The sequence below is a fragment of the Ambystoma mexicanum genome, chromosome 2p (assembly GCF_040938575.1).
Source record: "Ambystoma mexicanum isolate Mex_15411 chromosome 2p, UKY_AmexF1_1, whole genome shotgun sequence".
Lineage (NCBI taxonomy): Eukaryota > Metazoa > Chordata > Amphibia > Caudata > Ambystomatidae > Ambystoma > Ambystoma mexicanum.
In genome coordinates, this window is record NC_090923.1 from 578,522,725 (window position 1) to 578,543,263 (window position 20,539).

The 20,539-nt window shown below is 44.0% G+C and overlaps 1 protein-coding gene across 2 annotated transcripts in view; it reads left to right on the forward strand.

The window, feature by feature from the left end:
• The first annotated feature begins 2,544 nt into the window (after positions 1 to 2,544).
• Positions 2,545 to 20,539, forward strand: part of LOC138566575 (galactosylgalactosylxylosylprotein 3-beta-glucuronosyltransferase 1-like) — a 621,134-nt gene continuing 603,139 nt past the window's right edge. For both annotated transcript variants that reach the window (XM_069644074.1, XM_069644075.1), the window contains exon 1: positions 2,545 to 2,694. In XM_069644074.1, the coding sequence (XP_069500175.1) occupies positions 2,633 to 2,694 (62 nt within the window). In that variant the 5' untranslated portion in view covers positions 2,545 to 2,632. The remainder of the gene's footprint in view (positions 2,695 to 20,539) is intronic.

A 20,539-nucleotide genomic window follows, 5' to 3' on the forward strand; every position in this document is an offset into this window, starting at 1 on the left:
GGTGTGAGAACTGAAATGAGTGAGCACAGGGGGCTCAAATGGTGGCAAGTAGATGAGCTGAGGATGACCTTAACAAGCAAGAAGGAGAGTAGGAAGAGAGATAGGTAGGGTTGGGCAAGTTCATGGATAGTTTTGAAGATGATGAGAAGTTTAGCCTTTATTTCAAAGACAGCCAGCCAATCTCGCAACAGGCAGCGGAGGTAGAGGTAAAGCAGAAAGTGTGTGGACCATGAAGTTGAGGACTTTGTCCAGAGGTGAAAATGTTTAGTTGGGATGGCCGTAGAGGTGAATGGCACAGTAGTTGATCTATAAAGGGATAATGAGGAGAGTAGCTGTTTAGCAGTATTTAAAGGAAGAAGATGACAGAATTTTCTGATATTTAGGAGATTGAGTCTGGCTGCAGTGGCGGATCTGGAGATGAAGAGCGAGAAGTTGTGTGATGGGTCAAAGATGACACCAAGGTCATGAGTGGAACCAAAGTACAGAATTTAGTCAGGAGGGAAGAGAAGAATAGGAGGAGCAGAAGAGATAGTCTTCTTGGCTGGGAAGTAGAGCACTTCAGTCTTAATGGTGTTGTGCATGAGCCAGTGATATAAAATTTGAATATTTGATGGCAGAGGGACAGTTAGACGTTTTTGACAACAGCTCATTGGATAAGGAGTGAAAGGAGAATGGTTTACTGAATGGAGACTTACCGGGTCCGCATAGGTCGGAATGTCCCGGTAAATCCCCATTCAGTGAGACTAGACCCGGACCCGGGTTTGGAGGCAGCCATCATAAAACATGGTGGGAGGGGGAGCCAAATGTGGAAAGATGCTTTTTGCCAGTTCCACTTCAAGGGGAAAGGGACAGAGAAATTGTTAGACCGCATGTTAGAATGGGGAGAGACAACAAGGGTTGTGAGGAGGAAAGGGGTAAACATTGAGCAGTGGAAAGGAAAATAGTGTGAAGGTTCTCCTTCGGTGTAATCACAAAAGGAATGACAAGGTGGATAATATAACAATGTGATAAGTGTAGCTTAGGGAAAGGATTGCACAAAAACATGAGAGAGAAAAGAAACAAAACAAAATGAGAAAAAAATGGATGTAGGAACGAGTCTTGCAAAAAGATGAAATGTAGGGGCTAAATAAAATATTGGATAAGGCGATGAATATGGACAAAAGGCAAAATATCTGATCTATGGAAGTTGGCTGTGGGAGTAGCTGGTGTTATGAATGCATAAAGATAGTTGAGGATGGGGTGAGAGCAGGCTTGTTCTACGAGACTGGTTAATAGTCTTTAGGCAGATTGTCAGAGTTATAGCAAATCAGTATTGCCATTGGCCCTCTCACGGTCCCACAGATATGCAACATCCATGGGATATCGCTCTGCTATGTAGCAGTCTTTTAGTAGTTTGGGATCACTAGGTAAAAAGAAAGGTATAAGGCCCCAATTTTGCAGATGACCTTTCACCAGATAAACTGGCCTTATTTTGTCATCGATTTGCTCGTTGGTGCTAATAGTATCACTTTCATTGAATAAAAACAGTTGAGCAATATCAAACTCATACATGCATACAAAATTTAGGATTGGTATTTCATCCGGATTAATATCTCTGTGTGCCAATGAAGAGACTCTGCCTTTTTCCACAGGGAAAGAAACAGGGAGCTTATGGAGGCCAGTGAGCAGAAAGTGTCTTACCTCAGTGTTGAGCTGAAATGAAAAAGCAAAAGCTAAACTGCAAGTAGAATGGTAGAGATGTTTTGTGTCATACGTGTGGGGCATGGTTGACCCACATAGATCTTCATCCGGATCAATTACCAATTCTGCCCAACATTTTTATAAATATATTACAGAGTCTGTGATAGCGACCCTGTAGTTATGGTCAAGTTGTCTTTCTCCTAAGAAAAGCAGTTTTAGGTGGCTTGTAGCTATGGTTGTTTTACGAACAAATATAGAACCAACTCAGACTTATTTTGCAAGGTTTTGTGTGGTTTCATCGGAGGGGGGGGTTGTTGTAATGGGGGTCCAGATATTTTAAAAATGCCCAAAAGGTAGGTACAAATAAATTGTGTCTGGTATGCAAACTCATTCTGTGAATCAGTGTCCGCAGACGCCTCTGGACCAATTAGGTATCCGTGTTACTTTAGCAGACAAAGCTTAAATGTGCTGACTATTCAATTGAGAAAGGTGAGGTGCATCAAAACATCTGAAACAGCCCCCATGTCGAATTGACAACCTGCACCTGTAGTCCACAAAACATCAAGATAAAAAAGTATTAAAAACCACAACTTTACACTTGACTTACGAATGAATCAACCTCCGGAGAAGGAAGGGGAGTGTGAATGGGCTGGAAGCTGCCTAGAAAAGGTCAACATTCTGGTGCTTCTTCATCTCCTAAATTGCCAAGTTTACCCAGTTGCCAATTATCTGTACATTTCTCAGATGTACCCTGAAGAACAATGTGTATGTTTTCACTGGATTACCCATAATTAAAATCTTTGTATGCCATTACTCAGAATATATTGCCCTGCTTTTGGTTTACCGTCTTCATTTCCAAAATCAACAGCGGCAGGTAAAAGCAATGACTCTGTTTTGAGTTTGAGATCATCATGCTCTGCAAAGTGAAGCCACTCTGGGTCTTCATGACAGGATGTGCTCTTGTTTTCACGGTTGTGTTCATTCAGACACAGACTCAATCAGGACTTCACAAACGTAAGTAGTTGCATATTTCGTATATCTTCTCAATTGCATGTATGTAACGTTCAGTCTATGCTAATCCCTCCACACCCACCCTTAATGGCCCAACCCCTCTAAACAGTGATACAAGTGTATGAAAAAAAAGTAGTGGAACTGTGACTCCAGTGGTGGACAGAGAAGGGAGGAAGGGAGCACCGTGCAATCCATTTTTCAAGGGTTAGTAATCCTGGGTGACAGCCAATTGAGTTGAATATGATTTCAGTTTAGCTGCAACTGATATCCGATGGTAAATTGGATAAGTGTGCTTTAACTTCACAAAGAACAGTTCTGGAATGGGGAAAATGGTTCCAGAAAGCAGTGGAGCTGTTAACAGTAAAAAATAAAAGTAGTTGGACAACGCTCCGCAGCGTTCCCGCTCACTTCAACCAATGCCCCTAAACATCAACAGTTGTTTGGACCATTATTACGCTGTTGCTGCTGCTATTGTAAATAAGCGTGAACCGGCAATGCTAAAACATCCTGCCAATGTGTCCTGTAGCACAGTGTTCCTGTCTGAAGCGTTGCTCTCCCGATTAAATGCAAATGCGAAGTGAAAAGACTCGTCTGACAAGCTAAGGGCTGCAATGATCCATTACAGTTGAGCTGGTTTTCACCGACTGGGTATCCTACCACAAGTGGATTCCTTGTTTGTTGCGAACAGATGAGCCTTTTGGCAAAATGAGACGGAGCAGCCCTGAACATGAGTTCCCAAGTAGTGCTTCCTAAGCCAAAGGGAATGCTAAAGTTGCACCAATGGCACACGTTGATTGTTGTAAAGGGCATTGGCTCGATGTTCTAGGTTATTGCACGATCATCATATTGCTATTCAATCAGTGGGAAGACAAAAAGCTGACAACTGCATTTTGATGACAATTTCTTTGAACAAATTGGAATGATGACCATGTATAGAGAGGGTTAAAGGGAAGTGTAAACGTTTGTCATTGTGTGAGCACAGTAACAAAAAAAAAGAAAAATACCAAATGTTCGAGTTCTGATACATTTTATGGGACTAACTGGAGATAGGCTCAGATGCAATGATGCGAAGGCGCATACATCTTCCACAGATGTTAATAGGCAAAAATCAGGAGAATGAAATAGTAAAAAATTGTGTACATCAAAGGCTGTCATGAAAGGCAGCGCTGTGATTGCCCCATCTAACAGCTGCAAATTCACAGAACCGAACCTTTTCCCTAATGTCAGAGCAGCCAGAAATATTACACTGCTTAAAAGAGGCTGGCATTTACATAGTTAAAGCAGTCTTGTCTTGCGTGCATTTCCAAACATGTGGCCAATGCTTTCTAAATGCGGGGCTAATCAATGTGGCAGAGAAAGGCTACGAGTGAAGGGTTTAAAAATGGTCATTCATGCATGTTGGATGTGTGACGATGATGTGGATCAGCCTCATATTCGTAATCAAATCTCTTGTGATGGACAGTCCAAATGGCCAATCATAGTAAAGGTCGAACATAATCTACTTTATCCTCCTGGTAAGTGCAGCCCAGATCTTCATTTACTGCTAATTTAGATCTGCTCAAGCTTGGGCGTCAAACTCAATTATTCAATATCTCCAATCACCAATAGAACACGGGAGCATTTCCATGCCACAAATCATGGCTGTGCCCTTCAGAAAATTGTGCCCTCATAGAAATAACAGATGGCCAGTACACTGGTATACATATATTTCTGCCACATCATCACCGAAGCTGCACTTGATGCAGTCTTCTCTAGCACGATGGGGATGCATGTGAATCAGTAACTTACTTGCCAGTACAAATAACACTGGTTTAAAATGCCAAAGCTGTGTCACAGGCTACAGTTTTCATTCAGTTTTCAGGTGTAAATTCATGATTTGAGTTTTCCATGCAAGGTATCGTTCTTATGTAATTATTTGAAGCAGGAGCACACACGGCATTCTTTAAATATATATGAAGTATATTCTTGTGGGGTGGCTGCAGAAATAAATACTGTGTATTTCTATCTGACTATTTTTTTGGTTTCAGTTTTGCTCAGCTGTGAATTGTTGATCTTCCTTTAATTTCCCAACTGTCTGGGATGTTTTGATTGATCACACTGGCGACAGTGGGGGTCATTACGACCCGGGCGCAAAGCGGGCACTGGTAATGACACTGGTGCCGGTAATCCCTTTGCGCCCTATTCCGAGGTCCCTTTGCGGGTCCCTCCCTTAAAGCCTGGTTTTAACAGGCGTTAAGGACGGGACCCGCAAAGGGATACCGGGGTCAATAACGGTACCGCAATTTACAGTACCGTTATTGACGCCTTCGCCCTTCCCACTGAGCCCTATGGGGACTCAACTGGGAATGGGGAATGGCTTTTCAAATGGGGACTTACCGGTCCCACAATAGTCGGAATAGACTGGTAAGTCCCCATACCACCAAGTCGGTGACGGTACTGGTATTGGTGCTAGTCATGGCACAAATAGCGCCATGACTAGCACCAACCTCGGAATGACGGCCAGTGTCTTTCGTTCACTTACTAAAATGGAAGCCTCGGCAGCAGAGGAGCCTTGGCCTTGATCTCTGCAGGAGCACATTCCTCTACAATATGGACCTTGTGGAGGGCCGGAGAAAGCGGCTGCAAGGACCTTACCTGGCCCGCGAGCCTTATGTTTTACAAGTCTGAGTTAGGTATTTTTTAAGAAAATACTTTGTTGTGTTTGCAGTTGCTTCCCCCAGACCTCTCAGACAGGGCAGTAAAGATTTCTGCTGTGTAAATTGTCAGCATTACGTTGGCGGGAGCGCTCTCCACTACACTTGCAGATCTCATGTTTAACAATAATTGGTAATCCATTCACCCGAGTTCTGCGCAGCATCTTTGGTTCCCCTAACATGGGAAACACTTTTCATCACTACATCCAAGTAAATGCTGCATTCCAGGCAACATCCATTGCGTGTTCTCAACTATTCCACTGTGTAATCTTTATTTCTAAGAGGCTATATGAAAATGGAGCTATGTTGCGCTGCCACTGTTCACTGTCAAGCATGCAATTACTGGAAGACAAATAAAGCTTTGAGGCACGCTGATTTCCTTAACTCAACTCCGGGAACGTCGCATCCAGCACACTTTTGTCACAGCGTTCCATTCCGCGCAGCCTGTAACGCTGCACACAGAGCTCATTTCCACAATGTTCCATTCAGCGAAGCCTGTGTCACATTTCCAACTGCAGTGCATAACATTAGCAGCAGCTCTGTAGATAGTTAAACAAATAATCGTTTGCTAGTTGTAACTTTCATTTGCACTTGCTGGCTGTGTTCAGAACAGGCAGGTCTCCCCCTTTTCAGGACCCCAAAGTACAGGATCGGAGAACTTCCTTACTGTGGGTGCAAGACGATATAGTGGCCCTCATTACGACCCTGGCGGAGGTCCATGGTGCAATTTGCACCATGGACCGTGGCGCAGAGCTGCCAACTCCGCCATGGGGGTTGGCGGACTTACCACCCCATTCCGACCTTGGCTGGGCGGTAAGTCCCCAATCCCCATTTACCCTTCCCCATTCCCATTTTTGCCCCATAGGGTATAATGGGAGTGGGGAAGGCGTTAATTACGCCACCGTAAATTACGGTGGCGTAATTAACAACAGGTCCCGTAGCGCCATGGATTTTTCCGCCCGGAAAAACCAGGCGTGAAAACCGCCATGGCGCTACGGGAACTCGTAGTAAGGCGGAAGGGTACGCCATGCATTACGCTGGCGTAATACCCCTTCCGCCAGGGTCGTAAGTGTCTCATTACAGTTTTGGTGGTATCCCAGGGATGCCATTTAGGGGTTGCTAGGGGTAGCAGCTGTGACCCCTGGGCATTGCTGTGCTTCCCCGGGAATATCATCTGCGACCCGTGCAACTCAATAAAATCAAATATTATAATGTTATCCAGTACTTTCCTGTCTGCATTCTCTGTAGACAGCCACAGTATTCAAACGCAGCAAAAGTCATAGCGCGGCAAGTGTGAAGCAGAGCAGTTAACCGGGCCTTCCAGAGATGAGGTTGCTTGGCAAACATACAGCAGGGTCCTTGCTACTGAGTTGAGTGTTCATAACCTTTGCAAGTTTGTCTTCCATTTCGGTGACTGGTGCCTTCTCCAGCAGTACGTGCAGTGGCCGAGGCTGAGCCGCTTTTCTTGGACTAGCCCTGAAGGCCAGTGTCCAGAAGGGGGGACTCTTAAACTAGCTGTGTGCCTGAAAGTCATGTCTTTTAAGGTGAGCGCTTGTTCCCTTGTATTGTTGCTCTTTTATTCCTGCATTTATAATCTGGAGGGGTTGGGAAGAGTAACGCCACTAGCAACTGAATGCTCACAGTTTACACAGCATTCTGGCAGATGTGTGTACTGGACAGCGGAAATGCAGTGAAATGGCAATAAATAATAATTTAAAAATGTAATTTCTTAATTATATGTTTCTCTGGCTTTTCCAATCCTGGGAGACTTCTTGCGAATCCTTTGTTCCTTCAGGCCTTAAAAATCAGCCTACCGAACCCTCTGCGGCAAAGCCAGTGTGGGCGAAGGGCACAGTTTGTGCGGCCCGGGTCCGCAGGTTACGCTGCCTGATCGACGTTCGGCACAACTACGTCACACACACTACGCCTCAACACTCTACGCCTTCTAGCCTTTAAAACCGGCCTACCGAACGCTCGGCCGCAAAGCCTGCGCAGGCCAAGGGCATGGTGTTGTGCACTGCAGATCTGCAGGTGCCTGATCGAAATTCGTTATGACTATGCCACACACCCTACCCCTCAATGCTGTACGCCTTCCTGTTCTTAAAAGCGGACTACCAAACCCTCTGCGGCAAAGCCCACGCAGGCCAAGTGTGTGGTGTTGTGCACCCTAGGTTACGCTGCCCGATCAACGTTTGCTATGATTATGCAACGCACCCTACGACTTGATGCTCTATGCATTCCTGCCTTTAAAACTGGCCTACCAAACCCTCTGCGGCAAAGCCTGCGCAGGCCAAGGGCATGGTGCTATGTGCCACAGGTCGGCAGGTTACGCTGCCCGATCAACATTTGTCATGACTACGCCACGTAATCTGAGCCTTGCCGCTCCATGCCTTCCTGCCTTTAAAACCGGCTTGGCGAACCCTCTGGGGCAAAGCCAGCGCAGGCCAAGGGCAAAGTGTTGTGCGCCTTAGGTTATGCTGCCTGATCGACCTTCGCTTCCACTACATCACACACCCTATGCCTTGATGCTCTATGCCTTCCTGCTTTTAACACCAGCCTACCAATCCCTCTGCGGCAAAGCCTGTGCAGGCCTAGGGCGCGGTGTGGTGTGCCGCAGTTCCAAAGGTTATGCTGCCTGATCGATGTTTGCTACAACTATGCCACGCACCCAATGCCTTGACGCTCTAAGCCTTCCTGCCTTTAAAACCAGCCTACTGAACCCTCCCCAGCGAAGCCTGCACAGGCCAAGGGCACAGTGTTGTGTGCCACAGGTCACGCAGCCTGATAGATGTTTGCTACGACTACGCCATGCACCCTACGCATCGGCTCTACACCTTCCTGCCTTTAAAACCGGCCTACCGAACCCTCTGCTGCAAAGCCTGCACGGCCCAAGGGCACGGTGTTGTGCGCTGCAGGTGTTTGGCTCCAAAGGTGCATGGTGCACTCCTCAATCCTCATAACTACAATGGCATCCCTCCAGTCTGTCGCAATGCTCACCCCATCCACCCTAACCACTACAGGCCTTTGGCCAGCCCTGCTGCTTGCTCCTGCCTACGACCCACCACCCAAAGCCCAAGGTAAGCCTCTGTGCGCTGGCTCACTACTCTTCATCCACCAATATTGTGCCTCCATCATCCACCCCTCCACCCCTCTACCCGTGTCACCCAACCCCTATGCCAAACTGCTCTCTGCACCCACTAACGCTAGCCTGCCACAGCACCCGCCTATGCCCCCAACCACCAACGCCAGCATTGCGCAATGCCCGTCTGTGAACACGACTCCCCACTGACTCCCAGTCACTTACACCAGCATTGTGCAACGCCCGCCTATGTGCACGACTCCCCACTAACCCTCAGTCACTTACACCAGCATCACACAATGCCCGCCTATGCGCATGACTCCCCACTGACCCCCAACACCTCATCACCCACCAACCCTCCACTCCCCCAAAAACCACCCCATCTCCTGTGCTCTAATCAACCCACACTCTGCCATCGCACAAGCCGATGACATCCACAACCACATTATCTCCCACAAACTCGACCGCCTGGCCATCACGGAAACCTGGCTCCATGATGCTGCAGGCCCTCCCTATCCATCACCACCCCCCCAGCTTTGCCAACCTTTGCAATGACCATGTCACCATAAAAGGAGGTGGAGTTGCACTTATCTCCAAAGACACTCTCCACATCTGTGACTTTGCCACACCACCACTCATGAACTGACAATTCCAATATGTCAATCTCCCTTTGTCTACCATCAGCACCATCAACATCCATCTGATCTACCACCCACAAGGCCTCACATCCTCCTTCGAGGATGGCCTCTGCCACCTCCTCCTGCACAACCTTAAACCCCATACCAAGTCCCTCACCCTGGGTGATTTTAACTTGGGCTATGGGGACCCATGTAACAAAAAGGCCACATCCCTTTCCTCCACTATGGATTCCCTCAACTTCTCTCAAACGATCCTCAACCCCACTCACTACCTCGGCCCTTCCCTATACTGGTTGTTCATCCATAACTGCCATCTCCTCATCATCTCCAACACCCCATGTGCCTGGTCAGACCACATCCTCATCCTTTTCTACATACTCACCAGCCAACCTGCCTACGGCGCACCCCCCTCCAGCCACCACCCACCTACTCCCGCTGCACCCGCTGCCTCACCAGCGACCACATCCTACCCCCTCCTCAACCTCCACACCACCACCACCGCTGGCAACAGCATTGACAAACTTGTCACCCTATACAACACCACCCTCTCCAGGGTTGTGGACACCCTTGCACCCTTAAAGAAATGTTCCCCCAAGACCTCTTCTCCTACCAACAAGCTCCACACCCTCCACTTCAAAAAGTGGCTCAGCATCGTGCCTGTCTCACATGCCCCTCCATTGAGAACAAAATGTCGCTCATTCAAACCAAAATCCAGCACAAACGCGCCTCCCTCAACCCCCCACCTCAGTCCCTTCTCCACCCCTCCTATACACCTGCACAGCACCCCCTTTTCAAATTCATTCACCTCACGACCCAAGAGGCTTCATCGCTACTCAACAGCCTCAAGCCCCCCTATGCAAAGCAGACATCAGCCCAGCCCCCCTCATAAAAGAATGCTCTGAGCCCCTGATCCCTCTTATCACGGCCATCATCAATGCATCACTCGACTCCTGCTCCAATCCATCCTCCATCAAAGAAGCCTGGATCACCCCGTTCCTGAAAAAAAAAAAATCCCTGGACCCTAACATCCCCGCCAGCCACAGGCCTATCTCCTCTGTCCCTTTCCTCCTGAAAATAATAGACTGGGCTGCCTATATCCAAGTCCAGAATCACCTAGAAAAACACCACCTTCTCAGCCCTCGACAATCCGGCTTCTGGCATGGTCATGGCACCCTGTCGGCCCTCCTGGACCTAAAAAATCAACTATATGATGCCTGTGACTCTAGCAACCTCTCTCTCCTCATGCTACTAGACCTATCTGCAGTCTTTGACCTGGTTGACCATACCATAGTCTGCAACCACCTCTCCACAGCTGCCCTATTTTCCCCCGAAGCCTGCCAATGGATCTCATCTGCTTTGTCTGACAGCACCAAACATGTTTTTGCAGGCAACCAGTCCTCCAGCCCCATGCTATCACCTGTGTTGTCCCCCAAGGCTCGTGCATCTCCCCCACCATCTGCAATGTCTTTAGCAAACCCCTCTTTGACCTCCTCGACTCCTGCCAAATCAAACATACCAACTATACCGACGGCACCTAGATCCTCATCCCACCAAGACACTGAAATTAACTTCATCTATAAATCTGTCCAATCAGGGATGGTGACCCACAGGCTTTTCCTGAACAATGATAAAACTGAGCTCCTTCTTGTAGGCCACCCAACCATCTAGCCAGCCTAGAACCTGAATATTCCCTCTTCACCATTCACAAAAACACTGTCCCGGTCTACCCAGTAGTTAAAATATTAGGCCTCCACTTGGACTCTACTCTCTCACTCACCAAACATGTGAATTTCATTCACTCCTCATCAGCATATGCTTCCAAACTCAATCAACAGCTGCCACCCGTACCTCTCCAACGACAATTTCATCAACCTCGCCCGAACCATCATCTGCTCCAAGTTGGACTACTGCAACTCTCTCCTCGCTGGCACCTACAAATGTAACCTGCATTAACTACAAACTGTTCAAAACAATTACCTCTGCGCTGCCCTGGACCTAGAAAAATCAGACCACAACTCTCAAGCCATGAGAGACGCCCATTGGCTGCCAGTGAAGAACCGAATCTCCTTCAAAGTTCTTACCTTGACTAACCGCTGCATCAATAACACTGCTCCCCAATACCTCTCAGAGCATATCACCAAACCAACTTCTTCCAGGCCACAAGACCTGCCTGTGCTAAACCTCCTGCACACACCAAGTTCAGAACTAGAGCAGGAGGATCCAGCTTCCTCACCCAAGCCACCGCTCTTTGGAACACCCTCCCACCCCACCTCAGAATGGAGAACTCTGTGCCTATCTTCAGAAAAGAACTCAAACATTTTTGTTTAAGGGAACCAATCTAACATGGAACCATGTGCATACCTGACTTGTATGTATCTGTAACCATGCCTCTATGCTCACAGTGCCTTGACGCCCTCGGGTTTTCGTGCGCTCTACAAATGCAATAAAAAATAAATAAATTCCTTGCCGCACAATATATGTGAGAATTATCTAACAAATGAAAATGCTTCAGAATACTTCTAACACCTGTAAATATATATGACCTGCTATAATCTATTTGTTTTTGGTTTTTTGCATATCTCGACAGGGGTTGACTGCAGATTTGCTTGGTTCTGGCTCATTTCCTAAGGGTTGAATTTGTTGACACATTCTTTTTCATTTCACGCAACAGTCCCATGTATTATCTTTCCATTGCATTGCAACATTTGGCCATGGATGTCTGCTTACGTTCACAGTAATTTGGTAAAATGGGCATGCAAACACTGATATTAACATTACATATGGTAAGCCATTCTTGTATGAAATGTATATCATATTATTATTTAAAATAAAGAAAATTAAAATAAAATACAAAAGTATATATTTCAGTGATATCGTAACCATATTTTTCTTACTGTACTGAGGAACAATGCTATGTGATGCCACCTCCTGTTTTGTCAAGGGGTGAAATGTTGTGTGCCATTACTTCCCATGATGTCACTTGGGGTGGGGTCAAATGACATCACTTCCTGTGATGCCATCAGAGATAAAGGGCCATGTGATGTCACTTCTGCTACCCAAGGCATTTTGGCAGAATGACGTCCTGTGGTATCCCACCAGTAAATCTGACAGGATGCCACCAAAACAGTAATACTGTTTCCACCACTTTGAATGCCGGAATTACCAGCATATTCTATCTGATGGAAACACTTGTAAATACTCATTCCATGTACCATACAACTCCATATAGCGGATTGCTGGAAATACCGGCAGTAGAATTACTGGTGCCGGTAATTACAGCATTTTGTTGCCGGTGGGGGCAAGATTTACCTTTAGCTATTGGCTGGAGGTGAATCAGTGTCCCCACTGGCAAACTTGTGTTTTGCCGGTATGGTAAAAGTGCTGGAATTAGCACCAGTTTTACCAGCACTTTTAAGGCACCAGTAAAACTGTTAAAAGGACCATAGGGCCTTGTTACAGTTTTGGTGGTATCCCACCAGTAAATACTGAGGGATGCCACCAAAACTGTAATACCATTTCCACCACTTGGAATGCCAGAACTACAGACATATTGCAATTGGTGGAACTGCTAGTAAATCCCCATTCCATGGAGTCCTCAATACATACTAGGTCCCAGTTATTCTTTTAAGTACATTATAAGAAGCACATGCACCTGGTCCATCCTCAGTCCTAGATAGTTCATGCCCCACTGACATCCATAAGAACATTCCCACATCAACAAGAATCCAACATTCCATAAGCGGTCATTCATTCACAGACACCAACATTCTAACAGATCTGCAGGACAAAGACAATGGACAACTCACCCATGCATCTCCCACATACTGATACCCAACTATATTACTATGAGAAACGTACTTAATGACTTAAACCTAGAGCAGGCTATTCAATTTAAAAAAATGGCAAAATCGCCTTTTTTTGCACCCATTTTTGGAAAAAGTCTAAATTTCTCCAGCAATTACCAATTACAAGAGGCATTTAAAATGAATTCCTATGGGATCTGCCTGCTTTTGCGGATGCTAACAACTGGGGGATTGCATAGGAAACCATTGATTTTACAGCAGCATGAAAATGGCTTGCTTGTGTAAAAACAAAAGTGGAGCTGACATGCAAGGCGGGAATGTGTGCCACATGCCGTGCCCCACACTGACTGTAAAAACAATTAAACACCAGAGCGTGTTAAAAAAGGTGTTAACCTTGAGTACCCTTTTCAATGCTCCAGGGGTCTAGAAAAGGAGACACTCCCAGTCACTGTTTTGTTATGAGACATAGTTATGTATTTATTTTATTTATGACATTTGTTAAATGCCCAAACCCAGTGGTCTCACAACGTTAGTTACAGCATATTTTCAGTTACAAGTACAAAAATCAAGTGTTCATATACAGGTGGCATCAATTATATTTGTCAAAAAGCCATGTTTTGATCCGTTTTTTTAATATAGGGTAAAATTGTTCATTTCTAAAAGGTGCAGGCAAAGTGTTCCAAAGAGAGGGAGCTGCAACTGCGAAACTGCCTCCTGCCCTTTTGCTTTTGTACTTAGGAGTATCCAGCTAGATAGTGGCACTATATCTTAAAGTCCATTGTTTTGTTTTTAGGGTTATACTGTCATTTAGGTATGCAGGTGCAGCCTTGTAAATGCACTTGTGGTCCATGGGCAACCAATGTGCTTCACGTCTGGTTGAGGAAATGTGGTTGCTGCATTTTAAGCCAAGAGCGACTCTTTGGCTTTGTTTTGTAGTAGTTGTAGTTTGGATAAGTTTGGAAATGAGGCCCAGGAGGAGCCCATTGTAATAGTCCAGTCTGCAAAGGATCAGAGCTCGCGAAGGTCAGGCAGTTGTGTGATGGCAAGAATTTTCTGCTTGGTAAGATGATTTTAGAAGTGCATGCCATTGAGGAGGAGAGGGCATTGCTATGCCTAGCCATTGAGAGATCAGCTTCAAGGTAAACTCCCAGTGTTTTTTCGTGTTTACAGAGGGATGGAAGTGCCATCAATAAGTATGGAAGAGTAGTTTCTATGAAATCGGGCAGGGGAGCCCACAATGAGGAGCTCTGTTTTATCTTTTTTTTTTTTTTATTTTTTTTTTATTGTGATATAACCTCATTTGGGTTTTTTTTCACATTCAAAACAATACATATATCTAAATTACATTTAAAATCAATTTGTCACAATTTTATAAAAATTAGCATTTTAAAATAAAATTCATCACATCAATATCTAATTGCTTTTCCCTTATTTGGCAACAAGTCAGCAATGTTCTGGCAGAATAAAACCTGTCTTTTGCAAGACCCTTAGGATGTTTAAGGTTAGTTTTGTTTCGTGACCCGCAATCATTCTTTCCCAGAAGGCATCAGAAGATAATCTATCCAATGACCCAACTAAATCCCCTAAATGTTCCACCCTGATTTTCCAAGTGCCTTTACAGAATCTTAGCAGGTGCTCTAGCGTTTGTTTACTTGGATCTGAGCATTCCATGCATAAACTACGAGTCCCTTCAATGACTCCCCATTTGGTTAACACTGACCCAGTTTTAATCAAATTTAATCGTACCCTCATAAAATTGTGTCTTCCTTTTGGATTAGGGAACATCATCAAGTATCTCGGTACTACACCCTGTTTTTTCCCGTACTTGAAGAACCCTTCAGGAATGGAGGATGATCTCACCATGTCCCCTGTCGAGATCCAATCTCTCAAGGATAAGAGCTTCTTAACTTTCAGCGGGTTTGAACTCAGAGTTATTTTATCAGTTTCACAATAAGTCAGCAGATTTTCTGCTATCTTTTTGAGTTCTGTCAAGACAAGTGAGGAATCTAAATTCATACTTTCTAGGAGATTTTCATATAATGTATTATTCATTGGCAAAATAATTGACCTGTACAAGGACAGGAGTTTCCAGTCAACTACATATTTTAAAGATTTTAATCCAAGCTCGTATCTGAGAGTTATCGTGTGTAATCCTTTAGGCAATCCTAATACCGGTTTCCAAATGTATCCTTCTATTTTTTGCCAGTCTATTGACCACAACAAAGGTTTGGATTCAATTCCGTACAATAGTACTGGGATTACTTTGGCCACATAAAAGTTTATGACAGGCATGATTGAAAATTTGCCATAAAGGCTGGCAATCTTCTTCATCTGGGCTATGAGTTGTGTCCCTTTAGCCAGGATTTCACCATACTGTTTCCCAACTGTAGGGGACGCATGCACAGTGATACCCAGATACATTACTTCTTTCACAACCGGTATCTGATTACTGCCAATTGACCACCGATATTTTCTTTCTTTGCAGCCTTTCTGCTCAAATATTACGATCTTAGATTTATCTGGATTTACGACCAAGTCGTTTAATTTCATGTATTTGTCAAGAGCATTCAACAATCTTTGTAGACCGATGGGAGTTCTATCAAGGAGGACTATGTCGTCCGCATACATAAGCCATCTTACGACCAAAGACCCGACCTTAGGGCTTATTAGTGATGAGGATTCTAGGGCATCTTCAAAATCACTCAAGTAAAACTTAAAAAGAAATGGAGCAACCATAAACCCTGTCTAACCCCCCTATCTATGCTTATGTATTCTGACAAATAACCATCTAGGTTTAGTCTTACTCTAGCTGTGTTTCTTTCGTGAAGTTTTACTAGTATGTTAATTAGAGTTTTGGGTGCTCCTTGTTGTTCCAACTTGCTCCACAATTTATCTCGATTTACCATGTCAAAAACACTTGACAAATCGATAAATGCTCCATAAAGTCTACCTTTGTTGTTTCTATCTTTCAGGTTTGATAATGAAGCTAATATTATACCATTCAATGAGGTTGAATGGCCTTTTCTAAATCCAGTCTGCTGTTTAGGGACTATGTTTTTTTGTTTTGCCCAATTTTCAAGTTCTCTTAATATCAGACTAGTGAACAACTTACTTTCTACATCAAGCAGTGTGATCGGCCTGTAGCTGATGGGATTTTTTCGATCCCCCTTCTTAAAGATCGGAATTATAATTGCTGTCTTCCAAGAAGGTGGAATTATTTTATTTGCGATTACTTTCTTGTACAGGGTATAAAGGATTTCAGCCCACAGAGTCCCGTTTCCTTTAAGGACTTGATAAGTTAGTCCATTTGGGCCCGCAGATCTCGATGCCGAGGATTTTAGGATCAAATTTAAAATATCCTCTTTGTCAAAATTTAGGCCCCAATTTCCATTTTCACTGCTATATTTTTGTCCTCCCATTGGTTCCTGATATTTTATACTGAAATAAGTTATCCAATTTGCTTCCGACACATTATTCGTCTGAGCAGTAGTTTGATGTGATAGAGGAGCATTTATTAGTGACCAGAAATTTCTCGAGGAGTTATTTTGTAATGCACGCAGCATCTCTTCCCCATCTTTCTGCCATAATTTTCCTCTATATTGTCTAGTCCAACTCTTCAAATCATTTTTATTTTTTTTTGATACTATCTCTAGTTCTAGTGGACTTTTAGCCTGTTTCTTGGCGAGTCTTAATTGTTTTTGCGTCTCCCGTTTTTTTACCCATACTTCTTCATCAAAAAAGTGTTTGTGTACTCGCTGCGGGCCCTTTTGGGTGCTTGACGGAGGATCAATTAACCATAAGAATTCATGAAACCGTGATGGGTCACAGTGCTGGTACAAAATATTTTGTTCTCCTAAATTGGCAAATCCATTCAGGGCTTTATTTAACCGCTCTCCTTCCCTCTTGTATTTTGTCAACCAGTTTTTCTGCGCATTAATTTCTACTCTTTGGTCCCAGATATCTATTTTTTCCTCACTAGACCAATTTAAATGGGCGACTAATCGCTTGTGATCACTTGTTCCACCCTCGGCCACAGAAAAATATATACAAGTATCAAAACATTCGGTTGATAGAAGCATGTAATCCAATGTCGATTCCGAGGAACCCCTCTCCCACGTTGTGACTGATGGAACATCACCTTCTATGGAGCCATTTAGGAATTTTAAATTCCAGTCCTCAAAGAATTTCGACCATTTTCTCCCATTATTCGTAGCTTTTTTCATTTTCCCTGTATGGCTTTTAGATTTAATACATTGCGAATTTAAGTCGCCTGCCACCAATAAATGTGCCCCGGAGTACGTTATGTTGATATCACAAAGAGTTGTTGCAATTGACTCTTGAAACTCTGAGAGTTTTTCCCTCACGGGGTTCCAGTACAAGTTAACAATTATTATCTCCCTACCAAGGGAACTTTTGGGGGCAATAACCACTCTCACTACCAGTATTCCTTCCTGTTTGCAAGGTAACATTGTTATTTCTTTAAACAGGGTCTTTCTACAGGCGATCAGCAAACCTCCCGTCGGTCTTCCCTTGGTCTTGCAGTTAGCAGGTTGTGCTATCAGTGCAAAGCCTTCAAGTTCCGGGGTGTTTACTAACCATGTTTCCTGTAGTAAGATCAAATCATTTCCCCCAAACAGCAACGCTCTCATTTTGTTATTTTTAAATGAACTGGATCCCCGGGAGTTCCAACTAGTGATTCTCAATTTATCACTATTAAAGAGACCTCTGTGATACACTCAACTTCTGGCAGACCTGCATGATTATCTCTGGTAGCATTGACCAAGATGTTGTTTGTGACCCATCATTAATAATATTTTCGTTTTTTCCCCGATTGATTTCATGCAATGAGGAAGTGTTTCCCTTGGTTAACTCGTATTCCTCAGTTTCAATCGTTTCTATTACATAAGATGGCAATTGGTCATGTACTTCCAAACCCACCTCCCTTAATCTTTCTTGTAGGTTTAAAAAGGCTTTTACCCCCAATTTGGAAACAAATCCAACTTCAATTAAACTGGTACATTCTGGCTGCGGAAAATGAACATATTCAATATCTTTTGTTGAGAATAAATATAGTTCTGGGAGTTTTTTGACCAGTGATAGAATCGCGCTCCTATTCAATGGTTTACCAGACTTACGATTTTCCTCATTTGTAAACCACAGTCTCGGAATTGCATATGGATTCGGATCCTCTTGGGGATTTGTTATTCTTTCAGTTTCCATTTCTGAGGATGAGTCTCCCACTGGGATGTTGATCGTCTCTTCTCTTCTTACCTCTTTGATTTGGTCGTTGTCATTCGTATTCGATGTTGATGTTTGAGTGCGTATTGTATCTTCTGCATGACCCGTCGTAGAATCCTGAGTGACTATCAAATCTCCGGTCTTTATTTTTGTTTGGTTGAATATTGGAGCGATTCTTAGTCCGATCTGGGTCTGCATTGGTACTTTGAAAGCCTTTTTTTGTTTTTGAAGAAATATAGGAGCTATTTTTAACAGCTTCCCTGTAATCTCTGATCTCGTCAGATCGTTTCGGGGTTGATTTCTATCCGGGTCCACTGTTTTCTCTTCTGTTTGAGTACTCATTGATTTCTTTACCAGGTGTACTTCTCCTTCTACTTCGGGGATTCTATCAGTCTGATGTCTTTTCCTTTGTTTTTTGGGTTTGTTTACCCCGACGATTCTTTCTTGTTGTAGAGAGTCGTTACCTTTGCTCCTATCTTCTTTATCCAAGCTGTTTTGATTTTCCTTAATTTCAGCAGGATCTGAAATCCCCTTAACAAAGCTATTTACCTTTGATTTTTTTGATCTAATATTCTTCACGTTTTTTGTTTTCTTTTCTTGTCGACCTCGTGACTTTGAGTCTATGTTATTTTGTTTTTGGTTCTTCCGCCTTTCTCTCCTCCTTCTCTTGTAAGATTGTTGCGAACTCTTCTTCCACATATAGTTGTTCTCAGCATCATCTTCTTGATTCTCTATTGTTTCCCGTCGATCTTCCTTCAGCTGTTCCATCGTTGACTCAGCAATCTGTGCCAGTCGACAGAATTCTTCCATTGTTGATTCTGATAAGGGAGTATCATCCCCGAAGGTGTTCAATTCGAGAACTGAGTCTTTTGCTTTAAAAGCTTGGTTTTGGTTTAATGAAGAAATCGGTACATTTCTTTCGTTAATTTGCAGTAACAGATCCTTAATCTCCTTATTCTCACTCCTAATAGAAGTCATTTGATGCTTAATTTCCATTAAATCTCCACTATGCTTTGTGTAACCATCTTCCATCTTTATCATCAAGGGTAGAACTGAACAGTTTATTACATTGTTTTGGCCTACGACTGAAAATTCGAGTTGTTCGATATCTTTTGTCATTTCCATTAAAATCCCTGTATGGGTCTGCACATCTCTTTTTAGAAGGTCAAAAACTTTCACCAAGGAGTTTAAAACAAAATTTAAAGCCGGGAGAGAGGAGTCACCATCGTTTAGGTCTTGGTTCTTGTTTCCATGTGTAGTACTTGGTTTTTGCACTGGTAAATTCAGTAAAATTCCATCAGCCGCGACCATGTCCCCTCTTGAAGCCACTGTTGAGTTTAATCTTTCCTCATACAGGTGAGTATTCTGCACCGAATTCAACAGATGATTTGGGGTCCTTGAGAATTCCATAACTGGGATGGATGGTTCAGATCTACTGGTCTCCGTTTGTAAGTTGGTGTTTTGATATGAGGGTTTTAGGGCATGGGACATAAGTTCATTTAAATTTTCTTGTGCAGATTTCTGGAAGTAGTAATCAATTGTCCCTTTTATGTTAGTTGATGTAAGAGTAAAGTCTTTCACCTGGCTAAAAGGGGTGTTCCTAATTGGGTCCCTTGAAATGTCTCCCTCCGTTAAATTATCCGCTTGAGGTTCGTGATGGATTTGTGCCTCTATTATGTTGTTATTTTTTGTCGAGGCAGTCGGAGTTTGAGAATTTACGGGGTTCACATCTTCATGCAAGGACTTTTCAACATAGGAACCATCCCATTCTGGAGCTCTTAAATCATCAACGTGTTGTCCACTCCTTAGATTGTAACGGGCCATTTCTTACCCTTTCGTTGGCTGAGAATTAGGCCAAAGAAATATGGGGGATCAAAGGAGTAAGTTCTCCCGCAGTCTCCCCCTTTTTAGTTTATATAGCCTAGATCCGGCCCAGTCACTTCCTTTCCGCTGACCGCTCCAAAGTTTCTATTAGTGAGCTGCAGATTATCTCAGAGTAACCTCTGGTACTCTTGTTTAAGGAGACTTATTAAGGGCTTGTAAAAGGGACTTGCGGCCCGAGATCACTGCTGTCTAAAAGTAAATGACAACAGCCCACCCTTTGTCGATACCGGTATCGATGTTTATGTACTAGCACAGGCCCAATACTAATGTTAATGCGCTAATACGTGGCCCACCGGACTTGCTATCTATGGGTATGGCGGATATGGCAGGGGTCACCACCGCAGGCTACTTCAAGCCGCCGTGTGCACTCACCTCGGTAACTCTGTGCCCCTATGTCTCTGTGCCTCTATGCCTCTATGCCTTGGCCGGCGCCTCGCGGGTCCCCGCGGATTGTGAATACTGTATACTGTAAATACTACTACTACTATTACTGTGAGTATCACAAGAGAACGC